Source organism: Oncorhynchus tshawytscha, linkage group LG06, assembly GCF_018296145.1.
Source record: "Oncorhynchus tshawytscha isolate Ot180627B linkage group LG06, Otsh_v2.0, whole genome shotgun sequence".
In the NCBI taxonomy this organism is placed as follows: domain Eukaryota; kingdom Metazoa; phylum Chordata; class Actinopteri; order Salmoniformes; family Salmonidae; genus Oncorhynchus; species Oncorhynchus tshawytscha.
Window position 1 is genome coordinate 11,910,004 of NC_056434.1, and position 25,240 is coordinate 11,935,243.

Here is a 25,240-nt window from a genome sequence, read left to right on the forward strand (position 1 = left end):
GGTGATGTATGCACTGAAAGACAATTGAAACAGTATGAGTGGTACTTTTTATTTGTCTAGCTCCGTTGCATACAAAAGCATACACTACAAGACACACATTTTCTTTTCTGCAGATGGGTGGCTACAGTAATTGACCTGCGAGTTAAACTGACAACCTCAGGTCTGACCTTTGACCTATGAAAGCTGTGTGTTGAGTGCTTTGGTCCTTACCCAGTCATTTACATATTCATCCACAAATACTGTTCAATTAGTATAACACCCCACCATACACATCCTTACATTTGGTGTAACATCATTCAGACTACACTATCATTGCTTAAAACCAAGAGAGAAAAATGAGACTACAGAACACAGAATGGTGTTTTTACTATTTGACCAATAAGAATATAATTAGATTAAGATGAAGACATAGCAGTGTTTACCTCAAAGCTAGTCCGCTAATATGACATTTCACAGCTAAGACACCATTTTATGCACAACTTTTGTTTTACTACTTCTCAGGTTGTTTGTCCATCATACTGTATGCGGGATGGTCATCGCACAAGTCAAAGGCATTCATCACAAATGTCAAGTCAGGGGCATGTTAAGTATATTGTCAAACGTTTAGATTATAATGGCTTTGGCAGTGGTTTCTATTTGTCTACATGGCTCAAGCCCAGTTGGCAGTAAGGTATGAAGTAGACATTAACTTCTGACTGTATACTCTATACGTACCTTTCAAATGTCCCTTTGTCTTACTCAAAATTCCTCATAAATGACAGACTGAATGAATGTGGAAAACAACCTAAGAGTTTTAGACCATCTTCTTGAATCTTAGGTGCATACAGTAGTACGCGTTTCTGTGGATATCCCCACAGTCGTCATATGGCAACCTTCAGAACGTTCCCTTTTGTGGCTAAATCGAAATTAGCAGGTGTCAAATGTTGGTTTATGTATCTCCTGTAAGGTACCAGGCAAGAGGAAGACTGGGACGCTGTTACTGTAGTTCCTTACGACTTGATGCCCTCCTGAACTCTCATTATTTCCTGTTGAGGGGAGTAGAAAGTGCTCAACATTTGGGTTGGAGCTCTTAACATGATAATACAAATGTGAAATTACAAAGTATATTAGTTACATACTGGAACAAGGACTTGTAATATCATAAAGTAGATCATGAGTAATTAAACATGAGAATTAACTTTCAGCGAGGGGATCAGAGTCATATTTCAAATTGTGTAATAACCAATAAACTCTTAAACTGAAATGAAAATTGCAGGTTTTGCCTTGAACATGTCTGACATGTCCCATTGAGAAAGACATGATAATATATATAGTTATAGAACATACTATATACAAACACTTCTCCAACATGGAATGCATGTATCTAGTCAATACCTCCTGTATCTACTCTTTATACTGCCATCTTCATTTAAGACTCACCTCCTTAAGAACACTTTGCAACTTCTCATAGGACTCATCCAAGTCATCGTTGACAATGACAATGTCAAACAATCCAGGCTCATTGCCTATAACAGAAGAGTGAAGAAACAAAAATGAAAACTCATTGTCGACAGGCATGCAATGGACTGTCCTTAGTTCAAGTAATATCCCTCAAACATTTGTAGCTTTAAAACCAGTTTAAGTAGGACAGTAAAGAGGAACTACACTCCTTGTTAACATAGGACAGTATGGTGGACCTACACTCCTCCATGTTTACATAGGACAGTATGGTGGACCTACACTCCTCCATGTTTACATAGGACAGTATGGTGGACCTACACTCCTCCATGTTTACATAGGACAGTATGGTGAACCTACACTCCTCCATGTTTACATAGGACAGTATGGTGGACCTACACTCCTCCATGTTTACATAGGACAGTATGGTGAACCTACACTCCTCCATGTTTACATAGGACAGTATGGTGAACCTACACTCCTCCATGTTTACATAGGACAGCATGGTGGACCTACACTCCTCCATGTTTACATAGGACAGTATGGTGGACCTACACTCCTCCATGTTTACATAGGACAGTATGGTGGACCTACACTCCTCCATGTTTACATAGGACAGTATGGTGGACCTACACTCCTCCATGTTTACATAGGACAGTATGGTGGACCTACACTCCTCCATGTTTACATAGGACAGCATGGTGGACCTACACTCCTCCATGTTTACATAGGACAGTATGGTGGACCTACACTCCTCCATGTTTACATAGGACAGTATGGTGGACCTACACTCCTCCATGTTTACATAGGACAGTATGGTGGACCTACACTCCTCCATGTTTACATAGGACAGTATGGTGGACCTACACTCCTCCATGTTTACATAGGACAGTATGGTGGACCTACACTCCTCCATGTTTACATAGGACAGTATGGTGAACCTACACTCCTCCATGTTTACATAGGACAGTATGGTGGACCTACACTCCTCCATGTTTACATAGGACAGTATGGTGAACCTACACTCCTCCATGTTTACATAGGACAGTATGGTGAACCTACACTCCTCCATGTTTACATAGGACAGTATGGTGGACCTACACTCCTCCATGTTTACATAGGACAGTATGGTGGACCTACACTCCTCCATGTTTACATAGGACAGTATGGTGGACCTACACTCCTCCATGTCAATGCGTGCTGCCTCCAGGCGGCTCTGGATTTTTTCCTCCGTCTCCGTCGCTCTACCCCTCAGACGCTCTTCCTGTACACATTAATGTTCCCCAAGCATTTTCAGTTTATACATTTCATGAACAAACTTTTCATGTGGCCATCTGAGGTCTAGCAAGCATGCAAAAAGTTCAACTGCATAGTAGAAGAATGGTAGGCAACTAGATTCAGCCACAGGCTTTTTTCTGAGCAAATGGTTATTTATCCGGAACATACCAATAAATATACACCACTGTTCAAAAGTTTGAGGACACTTAGAAATGTCCTTGTTTTTGAAAGAAAATAACATGTTTTTTTCCCCATTAAAATAACAGCAAATTGATCAGAAATACAAGTGTAGACATTGTTAATGTTGTAAATGACTATTGTAGCTGGAAACAGCTGATTTATTTATGGAATATTTACATAGGTACAGAGGCCCATTATCCGCAACCATCACCCCTGTGTTCCAATGGCACGTTGTGTTAGCTAATCCAAGTTTATCATTTTAAAAGGCTAAATGATAATTAGAAAACCCTTTAGCAATTATGTTACCACAGCTGAAATCTGTTGTGCTCATCAAAGAAGCAGTAAAACTGGCCTTTTTTTTAGATTAGTTGAGTATCTGGAGCATCAGCATTTGTGGGTTCGAATTACAGGCTCAAAATGGCCAGAAACAAAGTACTTTCTTCTGAAACTCATCAGTCTATTCTTGTTCTGAGAAATTAAGGCTATTCCATGCGAGAAATTGCCAAGAAAGTGAAGATCTCGTACAATGTTGTGTACTACTCCCTTCTCAGAACAGCACAAACTGGCCCTAACCAGAATAGAAAGAGGAGTGGGAGGCCCAGGTGCACAACTGAGCAAGAGGACAAGTACATTAGAGTGTCTAGTTTGAGAAACAGATGCCTCAAGTCCTCAACTGGCAGCTTCATTAAATAGTACCCGCAAAACACCAGTCTCAACATCAACAGTGAAGAGGCGACCCCGGGATGCTGGCCTTCTAGGCAGAGTTCCAAAGTAAAAGCCATATCTCAGACTGGCCAATAAAAGGAAAAGATTAAGATGGGCAAAAGAACAGACACACCGGCCAGCATCCCGGAGTCGCCTCTTCACTGTTGATGTTGAGACTGGTCTTTATGGGTCCTCAGGGCAAATTTGTTCAACTTGAGGAAAGACACCCACATACAGTATACAGTTTCAGGTCAAACGGGGAGGCGGATATCAGGATTGAAGTAAGACTTCTTACAACAACAATACCTATAAGCCAATTGGTACCATTCTTTTTGACTAAGTTACTCATGGCCTCTAGTTTCTGTGTGGCAAATTATCAAAAAAGTGGCCAATCTATGCTGTGAACCCCTAATAATTTGTACACTACAAATGGGTCACAAATAATCTCAAATGTATTATGCATTTCACAATAACATAATTTAATACCTTAATTACATTGAGACACAATCACATATGTCTTTCAATTTATCCATGGGTATAGTTGGGAACAGATTTTATAAATTAAAATCATTAGCTGAATTTCTGGTGATTTTACAGTCTCCTTTGTCCAACAACAAATTTCTTCTATTTGTTTGCTTAAAACTTTGGGGGCCAAATAATAATACTTGCGAGCCAAATTTGTCACCTGTTGTGGAACCTTGCAGTAGAAGAACGCTGTGCAATGTATGGTTGTGGACTCTTACCAGGACCTCAATGGAGGGTGGCTGGATAGAAACATAGATGGGGTCCAGGTCAGTTTCCTTGATGTGTCTCACTCCCGCAATATCCACATCCAAAATACAAATGAGGCCCTTGGCCCTCACGTCCTGTACAGCACACTTACTGTGGAGAAAACAAACACAGCTTTGTTTAATTGCATCTACGATTCCGCTGAACAAACTATAAAATTACACCACTGATTATCACCGATTCATACATAGGGGCGGCAGGTAGCCGAGTGGTTAGTGCGTTGGTCCAGTAACTGAAAGGTTGCTAGATTGAATCCCCGAGCTGACAAGGTAAAAAAAAAAAAAGCTGTCGTTCTGCCCTTGAACAATGCAGTTAAACCACTGTTCCTAGGCTGTCATTGTAAATAAGAATTCGTTCTTAACTAACTTGCCTAGTGTAATAAAAGTTTTTTTTAAATACTCTAAGACATTTTGGTGTAAACCAAAAGTTCAGAAAATGTATTCTACCTTGTTCCATACAGGTTGCCAGAAAACTCATTAGTCTCAATGAATTCTCCCGTGTCAATATCCTCCTGCATAGCCTCCCTGTTTGTGAAGTGGTAATCTTGAAACAGACAGGAGAGAAGAAGAAACAGTTACTAATCAGTCATGCAGGATGGAGTTCTCTCAAATTAATGAAGGGTAAACTCACAGGGTACAATAGATGCATAATGATTAGTATTCAGGCACTAAAAAGGGTGATATAGAAAAAAATGCAAGGATAAGAATGGGTAGATAGACATTTTTATTCACATCATTACAAGCAATTAGGGAAATTGACATTCACATCACTAGAAGCAAATCACACAATGAATGACCCCCAAGTACGAGGTGATCACCCCCAAGGTGATTAGAAACGGGCAAAAAAGACACGCTGTCTGGATGCAAGAGGAACAGTATATATACACAGTATAGAACACAGTACAGTATAACAGTTCAGTAGGAGACAGGGTGTACAGGGCACATCAAACTAACACATTACTGTCCCCTACCATTGGGATTATTTTATTCCTCTACAACATCACAGTCACAGTGGATCTAACACATTGGGGGGAACCATGTAGGGAACACAGGACAACCTTGTCACAGTCACTTCAACAGGGACAACCATGCTCATAATGAACCTACATCTACTCATATCAACACATGCACATTAGCATTGCAACATAACAGGTGTGTTCAGATTGAGAAGGAATCCCAGCACATTCAAATACAGTATGTCCTGGTAAAATAGATGTCTCACTGGGAAAAGAGGACTGCGATAGATGTAAATAAAGGTGGAAATGCTCTCTATGAAGGTCCTAGTAATGCTTTCTAATGGCAAAATTATTATATATTTTAAAAAATCTAACTAATAGACAATCACATTAGGCTGAATCCAGCAAAGCTCATAGTTCTGGTAGTGCAGTTACTGCGTTATTTAAAAAAATCTAAATATATAAAACTAGAGCTCAACTGAAGACATCAAGCCTCAACTCTCTCCATTATCCATATTCTTGGGGGGAAATAGAATACATCAAACAGCTATCTTCCTCAAAAAACTGTTATTGCTTAGGTCGTAGGAAATCACATAGATGTATTGATCAAATTAATAGAATAGTCGTGAGGATATCTGCCTTGACAACAGGACCAGATTGTGCTAGCAGCTATGATCCATACTTTCAATTAATATTACTGAACTGGAGTATATGAAATATCAAACAAAAGGCTTTACTATGAAGCCTATCAATCTCAACAGAATGTTGTGATGCTAATGGTGGGTACATACAGTAACAGACATTTTATGGATGTGACAACTTTTTGGGGAGGGGTGGGGGGTCCACTGAGGAATCACAGGGGGCTATTTTCAAAAGCTTTTTACCACAAAGTGCAAACTGGCATAACTAGTATGCACTTGGTATTGTTTAGTTTGGTCACTCTATACTGTGAAGATGAAAGTAACCCCCATCAATCTCTCTTCACAATGTTTTTATGAATGGCATTTAGACTTGGTTGGATAGAACACAAAATTAAGAGGAGATAGCTACACCTGCAGATGAAACAGACGATAGGACGTCTGCTAGGGGCAGTAATGTAGCCCCCAGAAGCATAGGTAGACAGAACAGGCCTACGGAGAAAACAAAAAAAAGGCACAACAAATAATGTTTATTGCTGTATCTTATAGGGGGATCATTTGGAGAGCCACTGGTGCAGTTCACTTGAGCATGGGAGCTTCAGTCAGTCAGAATGGAGTAGGCTGGGTTATGTAGGTGAAGAGGTGGTGTGAAGGTTGTGTACAAAAGAGGGCAACAAGGTAGAGATGGAGTTCTGTAGGTACAGAAAAGCTGTAAATTATAGGTTTTATGTAGTTGAAGTCGGAAGTTTACATACACCGTAGCCAAATATGTTTAAACTCAGTTTTTCACAATTCCTGACACTTAATCCAAGTACAAATTCCCTGTCTTAGGTCAGTTAGGATCACCACTATTTTAAGAATGTTAAATGTGTTGGATCCTGTGTTTTACATTATAGCCATTAGTATATATATGATTAAATATCATCTGATGTTGGTTGTGTGAGGTGTCTGCATTTGTGCACTGGAGCATCATTATGAGATTAAACAACTGCTTGCTACTTGCCTGTTTGTGTGTGACAAGAACTGAGTAACATGGTGTGACCTGCATGTTGCAAAACTGTAGATAACAGCCCAGCAGATGCGTTGTCCTTGTGTTTGTATGTAACAATATTGAGCACATGGTGTGACTTGCTGTATCTTACAAAGTTGTGATAGGGAGGGGTGGTCAGGAGCCAGGTGCGAGATAACGGTATGGAGCATGAGAGCCTGGATGTTCTTCACAAGCAACAGTTACATCTATCAACAGAAGCGCCAAGAGGCGGGGACCCGCCTGAGCGCCTGCAATAGGCTGAGTAAGTTTAAACCACGCCCAGTCTCTTCTGTGATAGGCCAACAGACGGGTTGGAACTGTCTATCACAGTATAAAGAATACTGTTTTACATACGTCTTGTCAGTTCTCTGTTCTGCCCTGCGTGGTATTACAGTGAGCCCGTATATAAGAAAGTTGCATTTGCCATTTATTACTTAGCTAATAAAAAATACATAGTATAAAATCGGTGACTCATTGTTATATTTATCCTGATACCAGATTCGAATTTACGCAACTCTAACAAATGTCAGAATAATAGAACAGATAATAATTTATTTCAGCTTGTATTTCTTTCATCACATTCCCAGTGGGTCAGAAGTTTACATACACTCAATTAATATTTGGTAGCATGGTCTTTAAATTGTTTAACTTGGGTCAAGCTTCTAGGGTAGCCTTCCACAAGCTTCCCACAATAAGTTGGGTGAATTTTGGCCCATTCCTCCTGACAGAGCTAGTGTAACTGAGTCAGGTTTGTAGGCCTCCTTGCTCGCAAATGCTTTTTCAGTTCTGCCCACAAATTTTATATGGGATTGAGGTCAGGGCTTTGTGATGGCCACTCCAATACCTTGACTTTGTTGTCCTTAAGCCATTTTGACACAACTTTGGAAGTATGCTTGGGACCATTGTCCATTTGGAAGACCCATTTCCGACCAAGCTTTAACTTCCTGACTGATGTCTTGAGATATTGCTTCAATATATCCACATAATTTTCCATCCTCATGATGACATCTATTTTGTGAAGTGCACCAGTGCCTCCTGCAGCAAAGCACCCCCACAACATGATTCTGCCACCCCCGTGCTTCAAGGTTGGGATGTGTTCTTCGGCTTGCAAGCCTCCCCCTTTTTCCTCCAAACATAACGATGGTCATTATGGCCAAACAGTTCTATTTTTGTTTCAACAGACCAGAGGACATGTCTCTAAAAAGTATGATCTTTGTCCCCATGTGCAGTTGCAAAACGTAGTCTGGCTTTTTTATGGAGGTTTTGGAGCAGTGGCTTCTTCCTTGCTGAGCGGCATTTCAGGTTATGTCGATATAGGACTTGTTTCACTGTGGATATAGATACCTTTGTACCCGTTTCCTCCAGCATCTTCACAAGGTCCTTTGCTGTCGTTCTGGGATTGATTTGCACTTTTTCCACCAAACTACGTTCATCTCCAGGAGACAGAACGCGTCTCCTTCCTGAGCGGTATGATGGCTGCGTGGTCCCATGGTGTTTATACTTGCGTACTATTGTTTGTACAGATGAACGTGGTACCTTCAGGCATTTGGAAATTGCTCCCAAGGATGAACCAGACTTGTGGAGGTCTGAGGTTTTTCTGAGGTCTTGGCTGATTTTTTGATCTTTTGATTTCCCATGATGTCAAGCAAAGAGGCACTGAGTTTGAAGGTAGACCCTGAAATACATCCACAGGTGCACCTCCAATTGACTCAAATGATGTCAATTGCCTGTCAGAAGCTTCTAAAGCCATGACATCATTTTCTGGAATTTTCCAAGCTGTTTAAAGGCACAGTCAACTCAGTGTATGTAAACTTCTGACCCACTGGAATTGTGATACAGTGAATTATAAGTGAAATAATATGTTTGTAAACAATTGTTGGGAAAATAACTTGTGTCATGCACAAAGTAGATGTTCTAACCAACTTGCCAAACTATAGTTTGTTATTAACAAGAAATGTGTGTAATGGTTGAAAAACTAGTTTTAATGACTCCGACTTCAACTGTATATAGGGGGTCCCGTGGGGATCAGTTAGTAGATCGTTGTGCTTGCCAGGTTTGTGAATTTGATTCCCAAAAGCCATAAGAATCTAGTCAACACAAATGACTGGATACTGTAATGTAAAGTATCTCTGTAAAATGTCATGCAACTACATGCGTTATCTGTCCTGCATTTCCTGCAGGCAAATGACCTAGTGGCCTCATAGGTGAAACGTTATTAAAATTGTTCATAATTTCATAATTAATAAACATTAAATAAACATTTCTACAACTTGATTGGAGTCCACCTGTGGTAAATTAAATTAATTGGACATGATTTGGAAAGGCACACAACTGTCTATAAAAAGGTTCCACAGTTGACAGTGTATGTCACAGCAAAAACCAAGCCATGAGGTCAAAAGAATTGTCCGTAGAGCCCAGAGACAGGATTGTGTCCTCCATTATTCTTAAATGGATGAAGTTAGGAACCACCAAGTCTCTTCCTAGAGCTGGCTTCCTGGAAAAACTTGGCAATCGGGGGAGAAGGGCCTTGGTCAAGGGGGTGACCAAGAACCCGATGGTTACTCTGACAGAGCTCTAGAGTTCCTCTGTGGAGATGGGAGAACCTTCCAGAAGGACAACCATCTTTGCAGCACTCCACCAAACAGACCTTTATGGTAGTGTGGTCAGACAGAAACCACTCATCAGTAAAAGGCACATGACTGCCCGCTTGAAGTTTGCCAAAAGGTACCTAAACACTCTCAGACCATGAGAAACAAGATTTTCTGGTCTGATGAAACCAACATTGAACTCTTTGGCCTGAATGCCAAGAATCAAGTCTGGAGGAAACCTGGCATCATCTCTACGGTGAAGCATGGTGGAGGTAGCATGGGGATGTTTTTCAGTGGCAGGGACTGGGAGTCTAGTCAGGATCGAGGGAAAGATGGACGGAGCAAAGTACAAGTCTCTGAATGTCCTTGAGTGGCCCAGCCAGAGCCCAGACTTCAACCTGATTGAAAATCTCCCGAATGGTGCAGCAGTCTAAGGCACTGCATCTCAGTGCTAGAGGCATCACTACAGACCCTTGTTCGATTCCAGGCTGTATCACAACTAGGCATGATTGGTAGCCCCATAGGGCGGCGCACAATTGTCCGAGTGTCCTCTGGGTTAAGGTTTGGTTGGCCGTCATTATAAATATGAATTTGTTCTTAACTGACTTGCCTAGTTAAATATATACATTTTTTTAACATCTCTGTGGAGACGTGATAGTAGCTGTGCAGCAACGCTCCCCATCCAACCTGACAGAGCTTGAGGATCTGCAGAGAAGAATGGGAGAAACTCCCCAAATATAGGTGTGCCAAGCTTGTAGCGTCATACCCAAGAAAACTTGACGCTGTAGTCGCTGCCAAAGCTGCTTCAACAAAGTACTGAGTAAAGGGTTTTAGCTTTGTCATTATGGGGTATTGTTTGTAGATTGAGAGGGGAAATGATTTAATACATTTTAGAATAAGGCTGTAAATGTAACAAAATGTTGAAAAAGTCAAGGGGTCTGAATACTTTCCGAAGGCACTGTATGTCTGACATGGTACACTTAGAAAAAAGGGTTCTTCAGCTGTCCCCATAGGAGAACCCTTTTGCGTTCCATGTAGAACCCTCTACAAGGAACCCAAAGAGTTCTACCTGAGTATGACGAAACCAAAAGGGTTCTTCTTGGGTAGATCCAATCAAGCTCTGTCGGGTTGGACAGGGAGCATTGCTGCACAGCTATTATCAGGTCTCTCCAGAGATGTTTTTTTATTTTTTTTATTAAACTAGGCAAGTCAGTTAAGAACAAATTCTTATTTAGAACCCTCTACATGGAATGCAAAAGGGTTCTACCTGGAAAGAAAAGGAGTTCTTCAAAGGGGATTCCTTGGGGACAGATAGCATCTTTTTTATAAGAGCGTACAGGTGACTTTTTAAACCCATAACCATGTGTGTGAGGTGTGTACTTTTGTTTCAAAGTAGATTTGTTTAAGACCACCAAGAAATCACTGCAGTAAAAGGTTAATCATTGTCTCCAGTCTTTACTAGGACTTATTTACGATAGAAAACACAACTTTTGGCTCTTCAGTCAGCTGTCGCCTGAACAGTAGTCTATTCAGAAATACAGCAATTGTGAGCAGATAGCTTCCACCACACTCAACATGGCATGCCAGGTCTGAGCAAAACGTAAGAAAATGTACTAAATCCGGGCCATTCCATGTATGTTACTTTGTTATATTACATTACATTGGCCTACGTAAATCCGGGACACTTAAATTAGTATGATATGTTATGTTTGGTATGACAGTAGGTTACTTAAGGCAAAAATTAAAGGAGAGCAGCTGGTCATGGTGGTTGGGTGGCTGCATAGAGTGAAAGTTTAGCAACCGAAAGGTTGCATGCTCAACTCTCATCAAGGACAATTAGCTACTTAGCATGTTAGCTAAGCCCTCCCCTAACCTTAACCCTATAACCTAACCCTAACCTTAATCCTAATCTTAACCCCTAACCTAATGTAGTTTATCATACTAAATCAGTCAAAAGTAGCATATCATAATAAACTATCAATACATGGGACATACAGTATATACAATTCGTTACATTGTATGACTGCAATTACATTCTTAGGCCAATGTAATGTAAGTGAACTGGCAAAAGAGTTGAGTCCTCATTCAAAGGCAGTGTGAATACAATGTGAATACAATGTGAATACAAAGAGAACTGAATTCTTTTTTTCTTTTTTTTTGTACACCAGTTCTTTTAAAGAGGACTATATGTGAAAACACCCTTAAATAATCCCACAGCACCCCCATCACACCCACTCCTTACCGCCCCCCACCACCCCTAAAAAATATCCCCCCCCCAAAAAAATAAAAAAATAAAGTAATATCTTTCGTGAGGTAACACTCGCAGTTGACCCCCCTTACTAGCTCTGAATTTGCTGATACAGTAGCTACTTTATTGAGGAAAAATGTACTTACTATGACATGTGGTTGCTATCTCTGTATTGGAGTGCCTGCTAAATGACTCAAATGAATTCCAGTCTCTGCGTTAATACAGTAGGCATTTCTTACTAAAGATGGAAGCTTCATTCTGGGCCTGGAGAGCGCCACTGAAATCTTTCTGGGCTTACTGACATGATTCTGTGTTGTGACTGCAAACATTTTACTGTACCTTTGCCATCTACCTCTCCTGGACGTGGATCCCGGGTTGTATCTGCAAGGACACATTCAGTGAGCAACAATGCAACATCCATCCTATTCTGTGATCATATGATACAGAATGATATCAATAGCCTCAACCTGTCAATGTTATGCAAGACAACCCTGACTGTATATGGTTTCTTTAGTGTTCATTGGTCTTCCTCGTGGTCCAGTCGCACCCGCGGGGATAGATTCTGCAGCCCTGCTGCTGGAAACTACATCTGGTGATACAAAACGTACGCGACACGCTGAAGCCGAAGACTCCCTTGTAGTCCTTCAGCAGTTTCTTTAGCAGAGTGCTCTTCCCTGCCCCTGAGGGGCCGCTCAGAACGACCGGCCTGGGTCCTGACATAACACTGGAGGAGAGGGAGAGGGTTCAATAAAATGAAAAACATTAAGCATGTGAAAAGCTATACTTTACATTGAATAGTGAAAACTTGTTCTCAACTGAACTAACTAGTTTTCTATTGAAAATGTGTGGCTGTGATATGCATAATAACAAATTGCTTCTTACGAATTGCATCTTTCTTTCTTGGTCGACTGAACCTTCGTTATTTCCTGTTGAGACAATTATAAGAATGTCAAGTTTAGTTACAAAGCCATCGCATAAATATGACTCAACACTTACTACCGTCCACAGGAGATTGGTGGCACCTTAATTGTGGACCACAGGAGATTGGTGGCACCTTAATTGTGTACCACAGGAGATTGGTGGCACCTTAATTGTGGACCACAGGAGATTGGTGGCACCTTAATTGTGGACCACAGGAGATTGGTGGCACCTTAATTGTGGACCACAGGAGATTGGTGGCACCTTAATTGTGTACCACAGGAGATTGGTGGCACCTTAATTGTGGACCACAGGAGATTGGTGGCACCTTAATTATGGACCACAGGAGATTGGTGGCACCTTAATTGTGGACCACAGGAGATTGGTGGCACCTTAATTGTGGACCACAGGAGATTGGTGGCATCTTAATTGTGGACCACAGGAGATTGGTGGCACCTTAATTGTGGACCACAGGAGATTGGTGGCACCTTAATTATGGACCACAGGAGATTGGTGGCACCTTAATTGTGGACCACAGGAGATTGGTGGCACCTTAATTGTGGACCACAGGAGATTGGTGGCACCTTAATTGTGGACCACAGGAGATTGGTGGCAACTTAATTGTGGACAACGGGCTCGTGGTAACGGCTGGAGCGGAATATTTGGAATGATATAAAATACATGGTTTCAATATGTTTGATACCATTCAATTAATTCCATTCCAGCCATTATTATGAGCCGTCTTCCCCTCAGCAGCCTCCACTGCTACCGACTGACGGACAATTATACTTTGTCCCCATACTACATGCAGACAACCATCCTCTTCAGACTCACCTCAATAAGAACACTTTGCAACTTCTCATACGCCTCCTCTAAGTCTTCATTGACAATAAGCGCGTCAAACATTCCTGGCTCGTTGCCTGAAATAGGAGAGTGATAAATGAATTGTGAAAGCTCTTCTCAAATCATTGTTAAAGGCATAGCACAGATAATTCATTGTTCCATCCATATTCTTCAAACATTTGTAGTATGGCCATGTCTACATGGGACAGTAAGAGGGACCTACTGAGCTCCATGTCAACTCGTGCTGCCTCCAGACGCTTCTGCAGACTCTCCTCTGTCTCAGTATTTCTGTCCCTCAGACGCTTTTCCTGTAAACATCAACGGTCCCCAAATGTATTACAATTTGTACATTTCAAGGGTCTCATATCACGAGCTCAAGGATGACCAGTCCAGTCTTATAGACTAGACGTAACATAGTCAACGGAAATCCAGGACACTGAAATTAGCATGCTATGTTACGTTTGGTATGGTTACATGAGACCTATGGTTACCTAAGTCAAAAACAAAAGTATGTTGATTGATCGCAGTGGATAGGTGGGTGTATAACGTGACTGTCTAGAGATCCAAAGGTTTTAATCTCATCATTGACATCTTTAGCATTTTAGTAACTTTTACAACTACTTAATACTTTTTAGCTACTTAGCATGTTAGCTAACCCTTCCCATAACCCTAACTTCAACTCTTTTAGCTAGCCCTTCACCTAACCCTAACTTCAACCCTTTTAGCTAGCCCTTCACCAAACCCTAACTTCAACCCTTTTAGCTAGCCCTTCCCCTAACCCTAACTTCAACCCTTTTAGCTAGCCCTTCACCTAACCCTAACTTCAACCCTTTTAGCTAGCCCTTCACCTAACCCTATCTTCAACCCTTTTAGCTAGCCCTTCACCTAACCCTAACTTCAACCCTTTTAGCTAGCCCTTTACCTAACCCTAACTTCAACCTTTTTGGCTAGCCCTTCACCTAACCCTAACTTCAACCCTTTTAGCTAGCCCTTTACCTAACCCTAACTTCAACCCTTTTAGCTAGCCCTTCCCCTAACCCTAACTTCAACCCTTTTAGCTAGCCCTTCCCCTAACCCTAACTTCAACCCTTTTAGCTAGCCCTTCCCCAAACCCTAACTTCAACCCTTTTAGCTAACCTTTTACCTAACCCTAACTTCAACCCTTTTAGCTAACCTTTTACCTAACCCTAACTTCAACCCTTTTAGCTAGCCCTCTCCCTAACCCTAACTTCAACCCTTTTAGCTAGCCCTTCCCTAACCCTAAGTTCAACCCTTTTAGCTAGCCCTTCCCCTAACCCTAACTTCAACCCTTTTAGCTAGCCCTTCCCCTAACCCTAACTTCAACCCTTTTAGCTAGCCCTTTACCTAACCCTAACTTCAACCCTTTTAGCTAGCCCTTTACCTAACCCTAACTTCAACCCTTTTAGCTAGCCCTTCCCCTAACCCTAACTTCAACCCTTTTAGCTAACCATAACTTCAACCCTTTTAGCTAACCCTAACTTCAACCCTTTTAGCTAACCCTAACTTCAAGCCTTTTACCTATAACCCTAACTTCAACCCTTTTACCTAACCCTAACTTCAACCCTTTTAGCTAGCCCTTCCCCTAACCCTAAGCGTAACCCTTTAACCTAACTCCTAAACTTAACCCTAACCCCTAGCCTAGCTAACATTAGTCAGCCACACACCTATTTAGAATTCGTAGCATATCATACATTTTGCAAAATCATAACATATTGTAAATTTTTCTAATTCATAACATATTGTATGTTACACAAATTCATAACATATAATACAAATTGTAATTCGTAACATATAAGAAATTGGTGATGGACATCAACAAACGAATACATAACATACGAAACATAACATATCATACTAAATTGAGTGTCTCGGATTTACTAAATGCTCTGAGACCAGGTTGGCTTGACATGTCTAAGGATTATTATCATATAGAGAAAATAATAGGGGTCCAAACTCAAAACCTTAAGAAACGCCAAAATACAGTAAAACTCTCTGCGTTGTATGATTGTTGACTAGTTACAGAGTTTACAGACGCAGATCCACGATAGTCTGTATTCCATTGTGACATATATCTGCACCTCAGTAAGAGCATATCAAATGAGTTCGTAAATGTTTTCTATTGGACCATGCGGACTATGGCAGCTCTGAACTCTGAATTGGACTTTACCAGGATCTCAATAGAGGGGGGCTGGATAGAAACATAGATGGGGTCCAGATCAGTCTCCTTGATGTTCTTCACTCCCTGGATCTCCACATCTAAGATGCAGATGAGGCCCTTGGCCCTCACGTCATCTACAGAAGACTTGCTGTGTAGAAAATAGACAACATAAATGATGCTCATTAATTGTTTAAGGATCCCATTGAACAGCACAAGAACGCACCTTTCCACCTAGGTATGTACAATAGGCTTATAACGGGGGATGGGGAGTGACATTAGACCAGTGACTATTCCTCACATGCTACAGAATAGCTAGGGTAAGAGGATAGTAACATTAATCATAACACCAAAAGCTAATATCAGGGTTCAGTTGTTCAGATTCAGAGTGACACTGCAGGTGCTGAGTTTTGTGTGCTATCAAGTGCTATTCTGATATGTACAGTGCATTCAGAAAGTATTCAGACCCCTTGAATTCTTCCACATTTTTTTGCGTTACAGGCTTATTCTAAAATGGATTAAATAGTGTTTTTTTCACTCACCAATCTACACGCAATACCCCATAATGACGAAGCAAAAACAGGTTCATAGAAATGTTTCTAAATTCATTTTAAAAAATGTATTCAGGCCCTTTACTCAGTAATTTGTTGAAGCACTCAAGTCTTCTTGGGTATGATGCAATAACATCTGCTAAACATGTGTATGTGGCAAATAAAATTAGATTTTTAAGCTTGGCATACCTGTATTTGGGGAGTTTCTCCCATTCTTCTCTGCAGATACTCTCAAGCTCTGTCAGGTTGGATGTGGAGCGTTGCTGCACGTCTCTCCAGAGATGCTCGATTGGGTTCAAGTATGGGGTCTGGCTGGGACACTCAAGGACATTCTGAGTCTTGTCCCGTAGCCATTTCTGTGTTGTCTTAGCTGTGTGCTTAGGGTCATTGTCCTGTTGGAAGGTGAACCTTTGCTCCAGTCTGAGGTCCTGAGCGCTCTGGAGCAGGTTTTCATCAATGATCTCTCTGTACTTAATCGTTGTTCATCTTTCCCTCAATACTGACTAGTCTCCCGTCCATGCCACTAAAAAACAATCCCACAGCATGATGCTGCCACCACCATGCTTCCCCATAGGGATGGTGCCAGGTTTCCTCCAGATGTGACACTTGCTATTCAGGCCAAAGTGTTCGATATTGGTTTCATCAGACCAGAGAAACTTGTTTCGCATGGTCTGAGAGTCTTTAGGTGCCTTTTGGCAAACACCAATCGGGCTGACATTTTACTGAGGAGTGGCTTCCGTCTGGCCACTCTACCATAAAGGCCTGATTGGTGGAGTGCTGCAGAGATGGTTGTCCTTCTGGAAGGTTCTCTCATCTCCACATAGGTACTCTGGAACACTGTCATAGTAACCATCAGGTTCTTGGTCAGTTCCCTGACCAAGGCCATTCTCCCCCGATTGCTCAATTCGGCTGGGTGGCCAGCTCTAGGAAGAGTCTTGGTAGTTCAAAACGTCTTCCATTTAAGAATGATGTAGGCCATTGTGTTCTTGAGGACCTTCAATGCTGCAGAAATGTTTGGTACCCTTCCCCAGATCTGTGCCTCGACAGAATCCTTTCTCTGAGCTCTACAGACATTTCCTTTGATCTCATGGCTTGGTTGTTGCTCTTACATGCACTGTCAACTGTGGGGCCTTATATAGACAGGTGTGTGACTTTCAAAATCATATTCAATCAATTGAATTTACCTCAGGTGGACTCCAGTCAAGTTGGAGAAACATCTCAAGGATGATCAGTGGAGACAGGGTGGACCTAAGCTCATAGCAAAGGGTCTTAATACTTATGTAAATATGGTATTTTAATTGATGTATTTATTTTTTGCAACCATTTCTAAAAACCTGTTTTCACTTTGTCATCATGGGATATTGTGTGCAGATTGACGAGGAACATTTTCTATTTCATCCATTTTAGAGTAAGGCTGTAACATAACAAAATGTGGACAAAAAGGAAAACTTTCTGAACGCAGTGTATAATGGAGGATAAAGCTCATTCTGTCCCCGGCCTGTCTCTTTGCTAATCCAGCTGGAACTGCATTTAAAGATATCTTTACAAAACCATGACAGGAGAAACCCCTACTGGATTCTAGTCACCAGTGGAGCAAGTACTCTGCTTGTTCATTTTGATGTATCAATATCACCGGTAGGGCAACATAAAAGCAAATTAACTAGCATACTGTTCCAAAACTCCAGTAATGTTCCCAAAATTATCAGGTTTTCCAGAAATCCAGGTTAGAGAGTTCTTGTATTTCCTGGTTATTCCCTCTTGATTCCAGGAATCCTCCAGCTGGGATTTCTAGAAAGCCTGAGAATTGTGGGAAAGTCATCAGAAATTCACAACCCTACATGTAACTGTAAGATATGTTGGTGTCAACAGAAGGTTATCAACATGTACTCTACCTTGTTCCATACAGGTTGCCAGAAAACTCAGCATTCTCAATGTATTTCCCATCATCAATATCCTCCTGCATAGCCTCCCTGTTTGAGAAGTGGTAATCTTCAAATGGACATGAGAGGAGAATGATCAATTAATTGTCAATCAGGCTTGAAAGCAGATTTGAAGTTACAAAACCAGCTTGATTCAAATCCAGGAGAGCGTCACTGATATCCTTCTTGGTTTACTGACATGATCTGTGTGCAAGGATCGACGCTCTTAGACGAGAAGCAGGGACAGGGAGTGAACATTTCATTTAGCAACAGACATGGAACAGGACAAGACATGAACACATAACGACATTAATGCTGACACAGGGAACAAACCGGGGAGCAGACAGAAATAAGGAAGGCAATCAAAATAGGGAAGGAGTCCAGGTGAGTCCAGTGAACGCTAATACGCGTAATGATGGTGACAGGTGTGCGAAATGAAGGGAAGCCTGGCAGCCCTCGAGCACCAGAGATGGACAGCGGGAGCAGGCGTGACACTGTGTTTATGAGTCAGAGAATGTTACTGTACCTTTGCCATCTACCTCTCCTGGACGTGGGCCCCGTGTTGTATCTGTAAGGACACATTCAGTGAGCATCAACATCCATCATCAACATCCATCATCAACACCATTCATGAACCTCCATCATCAACATCCATCATCAACACCATTCATCAACACCATTCATCAACCTCCAACATCAACATCCATCATCAACATCCATCATCAACACCATTCATCAAGCTCCATCATCAACACCAATCATCAACATCCATCATCAACACCATTCATCAAGCTCCATAATCAACATCCATCATCAACATCCATCATCAACACCATTCATCAACCTCCATCATCAACATCCATCATCAACATCCATCATCAACCTCCATCAACAACCTCCATAATCAACATCCATAATCAACATCCATCATCAACATCCATAATCAACACCATTCATCAACCTCCATTCATCAACCTCCATCATCAACATCCATCAGCAACATCCATCATCGACATCCATCATCGACATCCATCATCAACACCCATCATCAACATCCATCATCAACTCCTGGTCATAAGGAAGGCTATCAATAACCTCAACGATGTGCATTCAAAGACATGCCAGCCGACCCTAAAGGTGTGCCGTTTCTGTGGTGTTCAGTGGTCTCCATTGCAACCAACAAGAAGAAGAATGGAGATAGAGGACATCCCTCTCTCGTACCAGTCAGCACAACCATAACTAGTTATAATTGTGCTTGGATATGGATTGGATACAGACCTATCCCACATCAAAATCCTTTGACAAACTTGATAGATACTGATAGATAGGGCTTAATGCTGTCCCACTTCCTCCCTGACAGGATATTGGGGTAGGAGCCAGAAACACAAACGTACGTGACACGCTGAAGCCGAAGACTCCAACATAATCCCTCAGTAACATCTTCATAAGAGTGCTCTTCCCTGCCCCTGAGGGGCCGCTCAGAACAACCGGCCTGGGTCCTTCCATAACACTGGAGGAGAGAGGGAGAGAGGAAGTACAATGAAAGATACAGTGAAAAACCTTTCATACTGTCACATAGTGTTCCTTTAGCTATACATCTGCTACACATTTTGGGGTCATTTTGGCATTAAATTAAAACATGCTAACTTTTGGACAAAAATGCTAAAGTTAGTATTTGTGCCAGCGGCCAGGTAAACAGAAAAAAAGACATTACTCTCTCTCTTTGTCCAAAGACTTTTTATACGGTAACCAATATGTCATTTTGTAATTTGGGTGAACAATGCCTTTATACAGTTTTTTAGGTATGTATGTAAACCAATTTTTCCACTACTGATTTCTGAGAAAGCTATGTACTAGATACTTTTGGGGTGGCAGTGTAGCCTAGTGGTAGAGCGTTGGACTAGTAACCGCAAGGTTGCAAGTTCAAACCCCCGAACTGACAAGGTACAAATCTGTTGTTCTGCCCCTGAACAGGCAGTTAACCCAGTTAACCCTAGGCCGTCATTGAAAATAAGAATTTGTTCTTAACTGACTTGCCTAGTCAAATATAAAAAATAAATACTTATACGTAAACAGTGCATTTTAGTTTTGACCTCTACATGGACCTTGTGCTTTGGTCTTCGTGGAGTACCTAGGAGATCTGTATTGGCTGCACCAGTCCACTCATGAACTCCAATGCCTTTCAGTAGCCTACTGCTGTCTGGCCGGACACTACCACAACAGATATACCAAACAAAAGGGAATCTAGCACTACCAGGTCTTCTTCTGTAACCTTCAAAATAACCCTCTCTTGCCCAGATTAAGTCTGGCTAACTCAGGAGCCAATCTGTTTAGAGTGCTTGGAGGGTAAACAGCTAGCGAACCTAAAGCTGAGCAGCTCTTCCTTTGGTCCCAGGCTCAGACGCTAGAGATAATCCACTGATCCAGGGAATAAACTCATCTGATGGAATGGCTACGGCACAATGATATATGGGGGGACAGCCATTGGGACTGCACTTCAGGACCACACAGGGACCACACATCAAGAGTGTCCAGACGTTAAAGGGTTAAACACAAAACCCACAGAAACCTGAAGAAAAATTCCAGCAAATTGCCCTGACTGTTTAATCTAGCAGGTGGTTATAATCACTTCTATAATGTAGCTCATCCATGTGCTGCCATTCTAGTAACACTCTGTTAGCACTATGGGAATTATGTAGCTCTTCCATGAAACCAACATTGGGGACATAGACAATTCCTCACTTTAGCAAAAACCCAACTCAACATTAGGCAAATAAGTAGGAATGCACTAATGAAGCAGATTGGATGATAGGACTTTGTAAAGGGGATTAGGAATAGATTTCACGGTCCAGTACAGACAAGTACCATGCACGCCTTTTACTTAAGTCAATCTGGGCCAATGAGGTTGATTAATAGAAAGTGGGCCAAATGGAACACCCGGCACTGAGCTGCGTCAACACTGTATGTCTGCATCATCACCATATATCTGCCTGCAGAAAGTCATATTGGTTGTTCTATTGTGACTCTGAAAATAAGGACATTCCCAGATATAAACCATGATCAAATAGGCGAATTTCAAGTCAATCAGCAGTGGCAAAACATTCGAGGTAAGAGGCGGATCGCTCTTCATACTGTTGGTGAAATGAAGTTGTTGCTGACAGAGTCAATGGCTAATCAGGCAGTCTGACTTATTTCGTGTCCTGGTTGACTCTCTATATTAATGTGGTCCTTAACATTCAATGATGTTGCATGGGTATAGCACACTAAAGACTATCAAACAGATAATTGGAGGCGATACCAGAATCCACTCTAAGATACTCATAGACCGATAAACCATCACAACCCAGATTCCTGTCTGCTGACCTTAGTTGGGCTTTTTGGTGAAAAGCGCTATGGGATTATTGGTCATAATTGAATAATTAAGTAAAGGGTCTATTGCCTACCCCTTAAAAGGACACAACTTTCCAAAGACAACAAAACTGGTACTGCATGTAGGTACCTGAAATTATACCAAATCATTGTATAACCTTTGTCAATATTTAGGTGCATCTTACTTACGCACAAAACGTATATTTCCAAGCACAGCAACAAAAGAACACTGAAGGACAGTACCATAACATACAAACTGTTTACAAGTTGTTACTCCAAATACTATATATTAACTGCACCTGTTTCTGACTTCATAACATCTATATGGAGTCCATAAACACTAGTATAGTAAGTCATTTCCTGTTTAAATTGATTACTGAAGACAGACCGCTTGATGGGCATGTCCCTGCTACCCGGCACTCTTAGAAAAAAAGGTGCTACCTAGAACCTGGCTATCCCCATAGGAGAACCCTTTCCCATAGGAAAACCCTTTGAATAACTGTTTTTGGTTGCAGATAGAACCCTTTTAGTTCAATGTAGAAACCTTTCTACACGGAACCCAAAAGGGTTGTAGCTGGAACCAAAAAAGGTTATCCTATGGGGATAGCCAAAGAACCCTTTTGGAACCCTTTTCTCAAAGAGTGTACAGTATATTAGCTATGTCTGTCCTACAGTATATTAGCTATGTCTGTCCCACAGTATATTAGCTATGCCTGTCCTACAGTATATTAGCTATGTCTGTCCTACAGTATATTAGCTATGTCTGTCCTACAGTATATTAGCTATGTCTGTCCCACAGTATATTAGCTATGCCTGTCCTACAGTATATTAGCTATGTCTGTCCTACAGTATATTAGCTGTGTCTGTCCTACAGTATATTAGCTATGCCTGTCCTAAAGTATATTAGCTGTGTCTGTCCTACAGTATATTAGCTATGTCTGTCCTACAGTATATTAGCTATGCCTGTCCTAAAGTATATTAGCTATGCCTGTCCTAAAGTATATTAGCTGTGTCTGTCCTACAGTATATTACCTATGTCTGTCCTACAGTATATTAGCTATGTCTGTCCTACAGTATATTAGCTATGCCTGTCCTAAAGTATATTAGCTGTGTCTGTCCTACAGTATATTAGCTATGTCTGTCCTACAGTATATTAGCTATGTCTGTCCCACAGTATATTAGCTATGCCTGTCCTACAGTATATTAGCTATGCCTGTCCTACAGTATATTAGCTATGTCTGTCCTACAGTATATTAGCTATGCCTGTCCTAAAGTATATTAGCTGTGTCTGTCCTACAGTATATTAGCTATGCCTGTCCTAAAGTACATTAGCTGTGTCTGTCCTACAGTATATTAGCTATGTCTGTCCTACAGTATATTAGCTATGCCTGTCCTAAAGTATATTAGCTATGTCTGTCCTACAGTATATTAGCTATGTCTGTCCCACAGTATATTAGCTATGCCTGTCCTACAGTATATTAGCTGTGTCTGTCCTACAGTATATTAGCTATGCCTGTCCTAAAGTACATTAGCTGTGTCTGTCCTACAGTATATTAGCTATGTCTGTCCTACAGTATATTAGCTATGTCTGTCCTACAGTATATTAGCTATGCCTGTCCTAAAGTATATTAGCTATGCCTGTCCTAAAGTATATTAGCTGTGTCTGTCCTACAGTATATTAGCTATGTCTGTCCTACAGTATATTAGCTATGCCTGTCCTAAAGTATATTAGCTGTGTCTGTCCTACAGTATATTAGCTATGTCTGTCCTACAGTATATTAGCTAAGCCTGTCCTAAAGTATATTAGTTGTGTCTGTCCTACAGTATATTAGCTATGCCTGTCCTAAAGTATATTAGCTGTGTCTGTCCTACAGTATATTAGCTATGCCTGTCCTACAGTATATTAGCTATGCCTGTGCTACAGTATATTAGCTATGCCTGTCCTAAAGTATATTAGCTGTGTCTGTCCTACAGTATATTAGCTATGTCTGTCCTACAGTATATTAGCTATGCCTGTCCTAAAGTATATTAGCTGTGTCTGTCCTACAGTATATTAGCTATGTCTGTCCTACAGTATATTAGCTAAGCCTGTCCTAAAGTATATTAGTTGTGTCTGTCCTACAGTATATTAGCTATGCCTGTCCTAAAGTATATTAGCTATGCCTGTCCTACAGTATATTAGCTATGTCTGTCCTACAGTATATTAGCTATGCCTGTCCTAAAGTATATTAGCTGTGTCTGTCCTACAGTATATTAGCTATGTCTGTCCTACAGTATATTAGCTAAGCCTGTCCTAAAGTATATTAGTTGTGTCTGTCCTACAGTATATTAGCTATGCCTGTCCTAAAGTATATTAGCTATGCCTGTCCTACAGTATATTAGCTATGCCTGTCCTAAAGTATATTAGTTGTGTCTGTCCTACAGTATATTAGCTATGCCTGTCCTAAAGTATATTAGCTGTGTCTGTCCTACAGTATATTAGCTATGCCTGTCCTACAGTATATTAGCTATGCCTGTGCTACAGTATATTAGCTATGTCTGTCTTACAGTATATTAGCTATGTCTGTCCCACAGTATATTAGCTATGCCTGTCCTACAGTATATTAGCTGTGTCTGTCCTACAGTATATTAGCTATGTCTGTCCTACAGTATATTAGCTATGCCTGTCCTAAAGTATATTAGTTGTGTCTGTCCTACAGTATATTAGCTATGCCTGTCCTAAAGTATATTAGCTATGCCTGTCCTACAGTATATTAGCTATGCCTGTCCTAAAGTATATTAGCTATGCCTGTCCTACAGTATATTAGCTATGCCTGTCCTAAAGTATATTAGTTGTGTCTGTCCTACAGTATATTAGCTATGCCTGTCCTAAAGTATATTAGCTGTGTCTGTCCTACAGTATATTAGCTATGCCTGTCCTACAGTATATTAGCTATGCCTGTGCTACAGTATATTAGCTATGTCTGTCTTACAGTATATTAGCTATGTCTGTCCCACAGTATATTAGCTATGCCTGTCCTACAGTATATTAGCTGTGTCTGTCCTACAGTATATTAGCTATGTCTGTCCTACAGTATATTAGCTATGCCTGTCCTACAGTATATTAGCTATGCCTGTCCTAAAGTATATTAGCTGTGTCTGTCCTACAGTATATTAGCTATGCCTGTCCTACAGTATATTAGCTATGCCTGTGCTACAGTATATTAGCTATGTCTGTCCTACAGTATATTAGCTATGTCTGTCCCACAGTATATTAGCTATGCCTGTCCTACAGTATATTAGCTGTGTCTGTCCTACAGTATATTAGCTATGTCTGTCCTACAGTATATTAGCTGTGTCTGTCCTACAGTATATTAGCTGTCTGTCCTACAGTATATTAGCTATGCCTGTCCTAAAGTATATTAGCTGTGTCTGTCCTACAGTATATTAGCTATGCCTGTCCTACAGTATATTAGCTGTGTCTGTCCTGCAGTATATTAGCTATGTCTGTCCTGCATCGTTAAAGTTGTATATTTGTCTTACCTTCTCTCAGTGGCAGTACTGTGTGGCTGTAGAGGAGGTGTCTTAGAGTGATTGGGATGGAGGAGAGAGCTTGTACGGGTGTTTGAGGTGTGTG

At 41.1% G+C, this 25,240-nt stretch overlaps 1 protein-coding gene across 4 annotated transcripts; it reads right to left on the reverse strand.

Annotated features, from left to right (window-relative positions):
* Positions 1–34: 34 nt before the first annotated feature.
* Positions 35–25,240, reverse strand: LOC112246725 (guanylate kinase-like). 4 transcript variants are annotated; one of them, XM_024415232.2, is made up of 16 exons: positions 25,147–25,240; positions 19,650–19,765; positions 18,782–18,823; positions 18,229–18,325; positions 15,798–15,936; positions 13,833–13,917; positions 13,601–13,686; positions 12,731–12,774; positions 12,457–12,572; positions 12,188–12,229; positions 6,397–6,474; positions 4,836–4,932; positions 4,344–4,482; positions 2,617–2,701; positions 1,420–1,505; positions 35–1,025 (listed from the first exon to the last, which is right to left on the reverse strand). In XM_024415232.2, the coding sequence occupies exons 2-16, from the start codon at positions 19,759–19,761 to the stop codon at positions 990–992; spliced, it is 1,284 nt and encodes a 427-aa protein (XP_024271000.1). In that variant the 5' UTR covers positions 19,762–19,765; positions 25,147–25,240; the 3' UTR covers positions 35–989. The 4 variants fall into 4 exon arrangements, with proteins under 4 accessions (XP_024271000.1, XP_024271001.1, XP_042178907.1 ...); XM_024415233.2 differs by lacking the exon at positions 6,397–6,474; XM_042322973.1 differs by lacking the exons at positions 35–1,025; positions 1,420–1,505 and having other exon boundaries at positions 1,513–2,701.

Coding starts and splice junctions, on each gene's coding strand:
- LOC112246725 (XM_042322973.1), bottom strand. CDS start 19,761: ATGGAAGGACCCAGGCCGGTTGTTCTGAGCGGCCCCTCAGGGGCAGGG. Junction 15,937..18,228: donor GGCAACCTGTATGGAACAAG/GTAGAGTACATG, acceptor TTTTCTACACAG/CAAGTCTTCTGTAGATGACG. Junction 12,230..12,456: donor CTTCGGCTTCAGCGTGTCGC/GTACGTTTTGTA, acceptor GTGTCCTTGCAG/ATACAACCCGGGATCCACGT.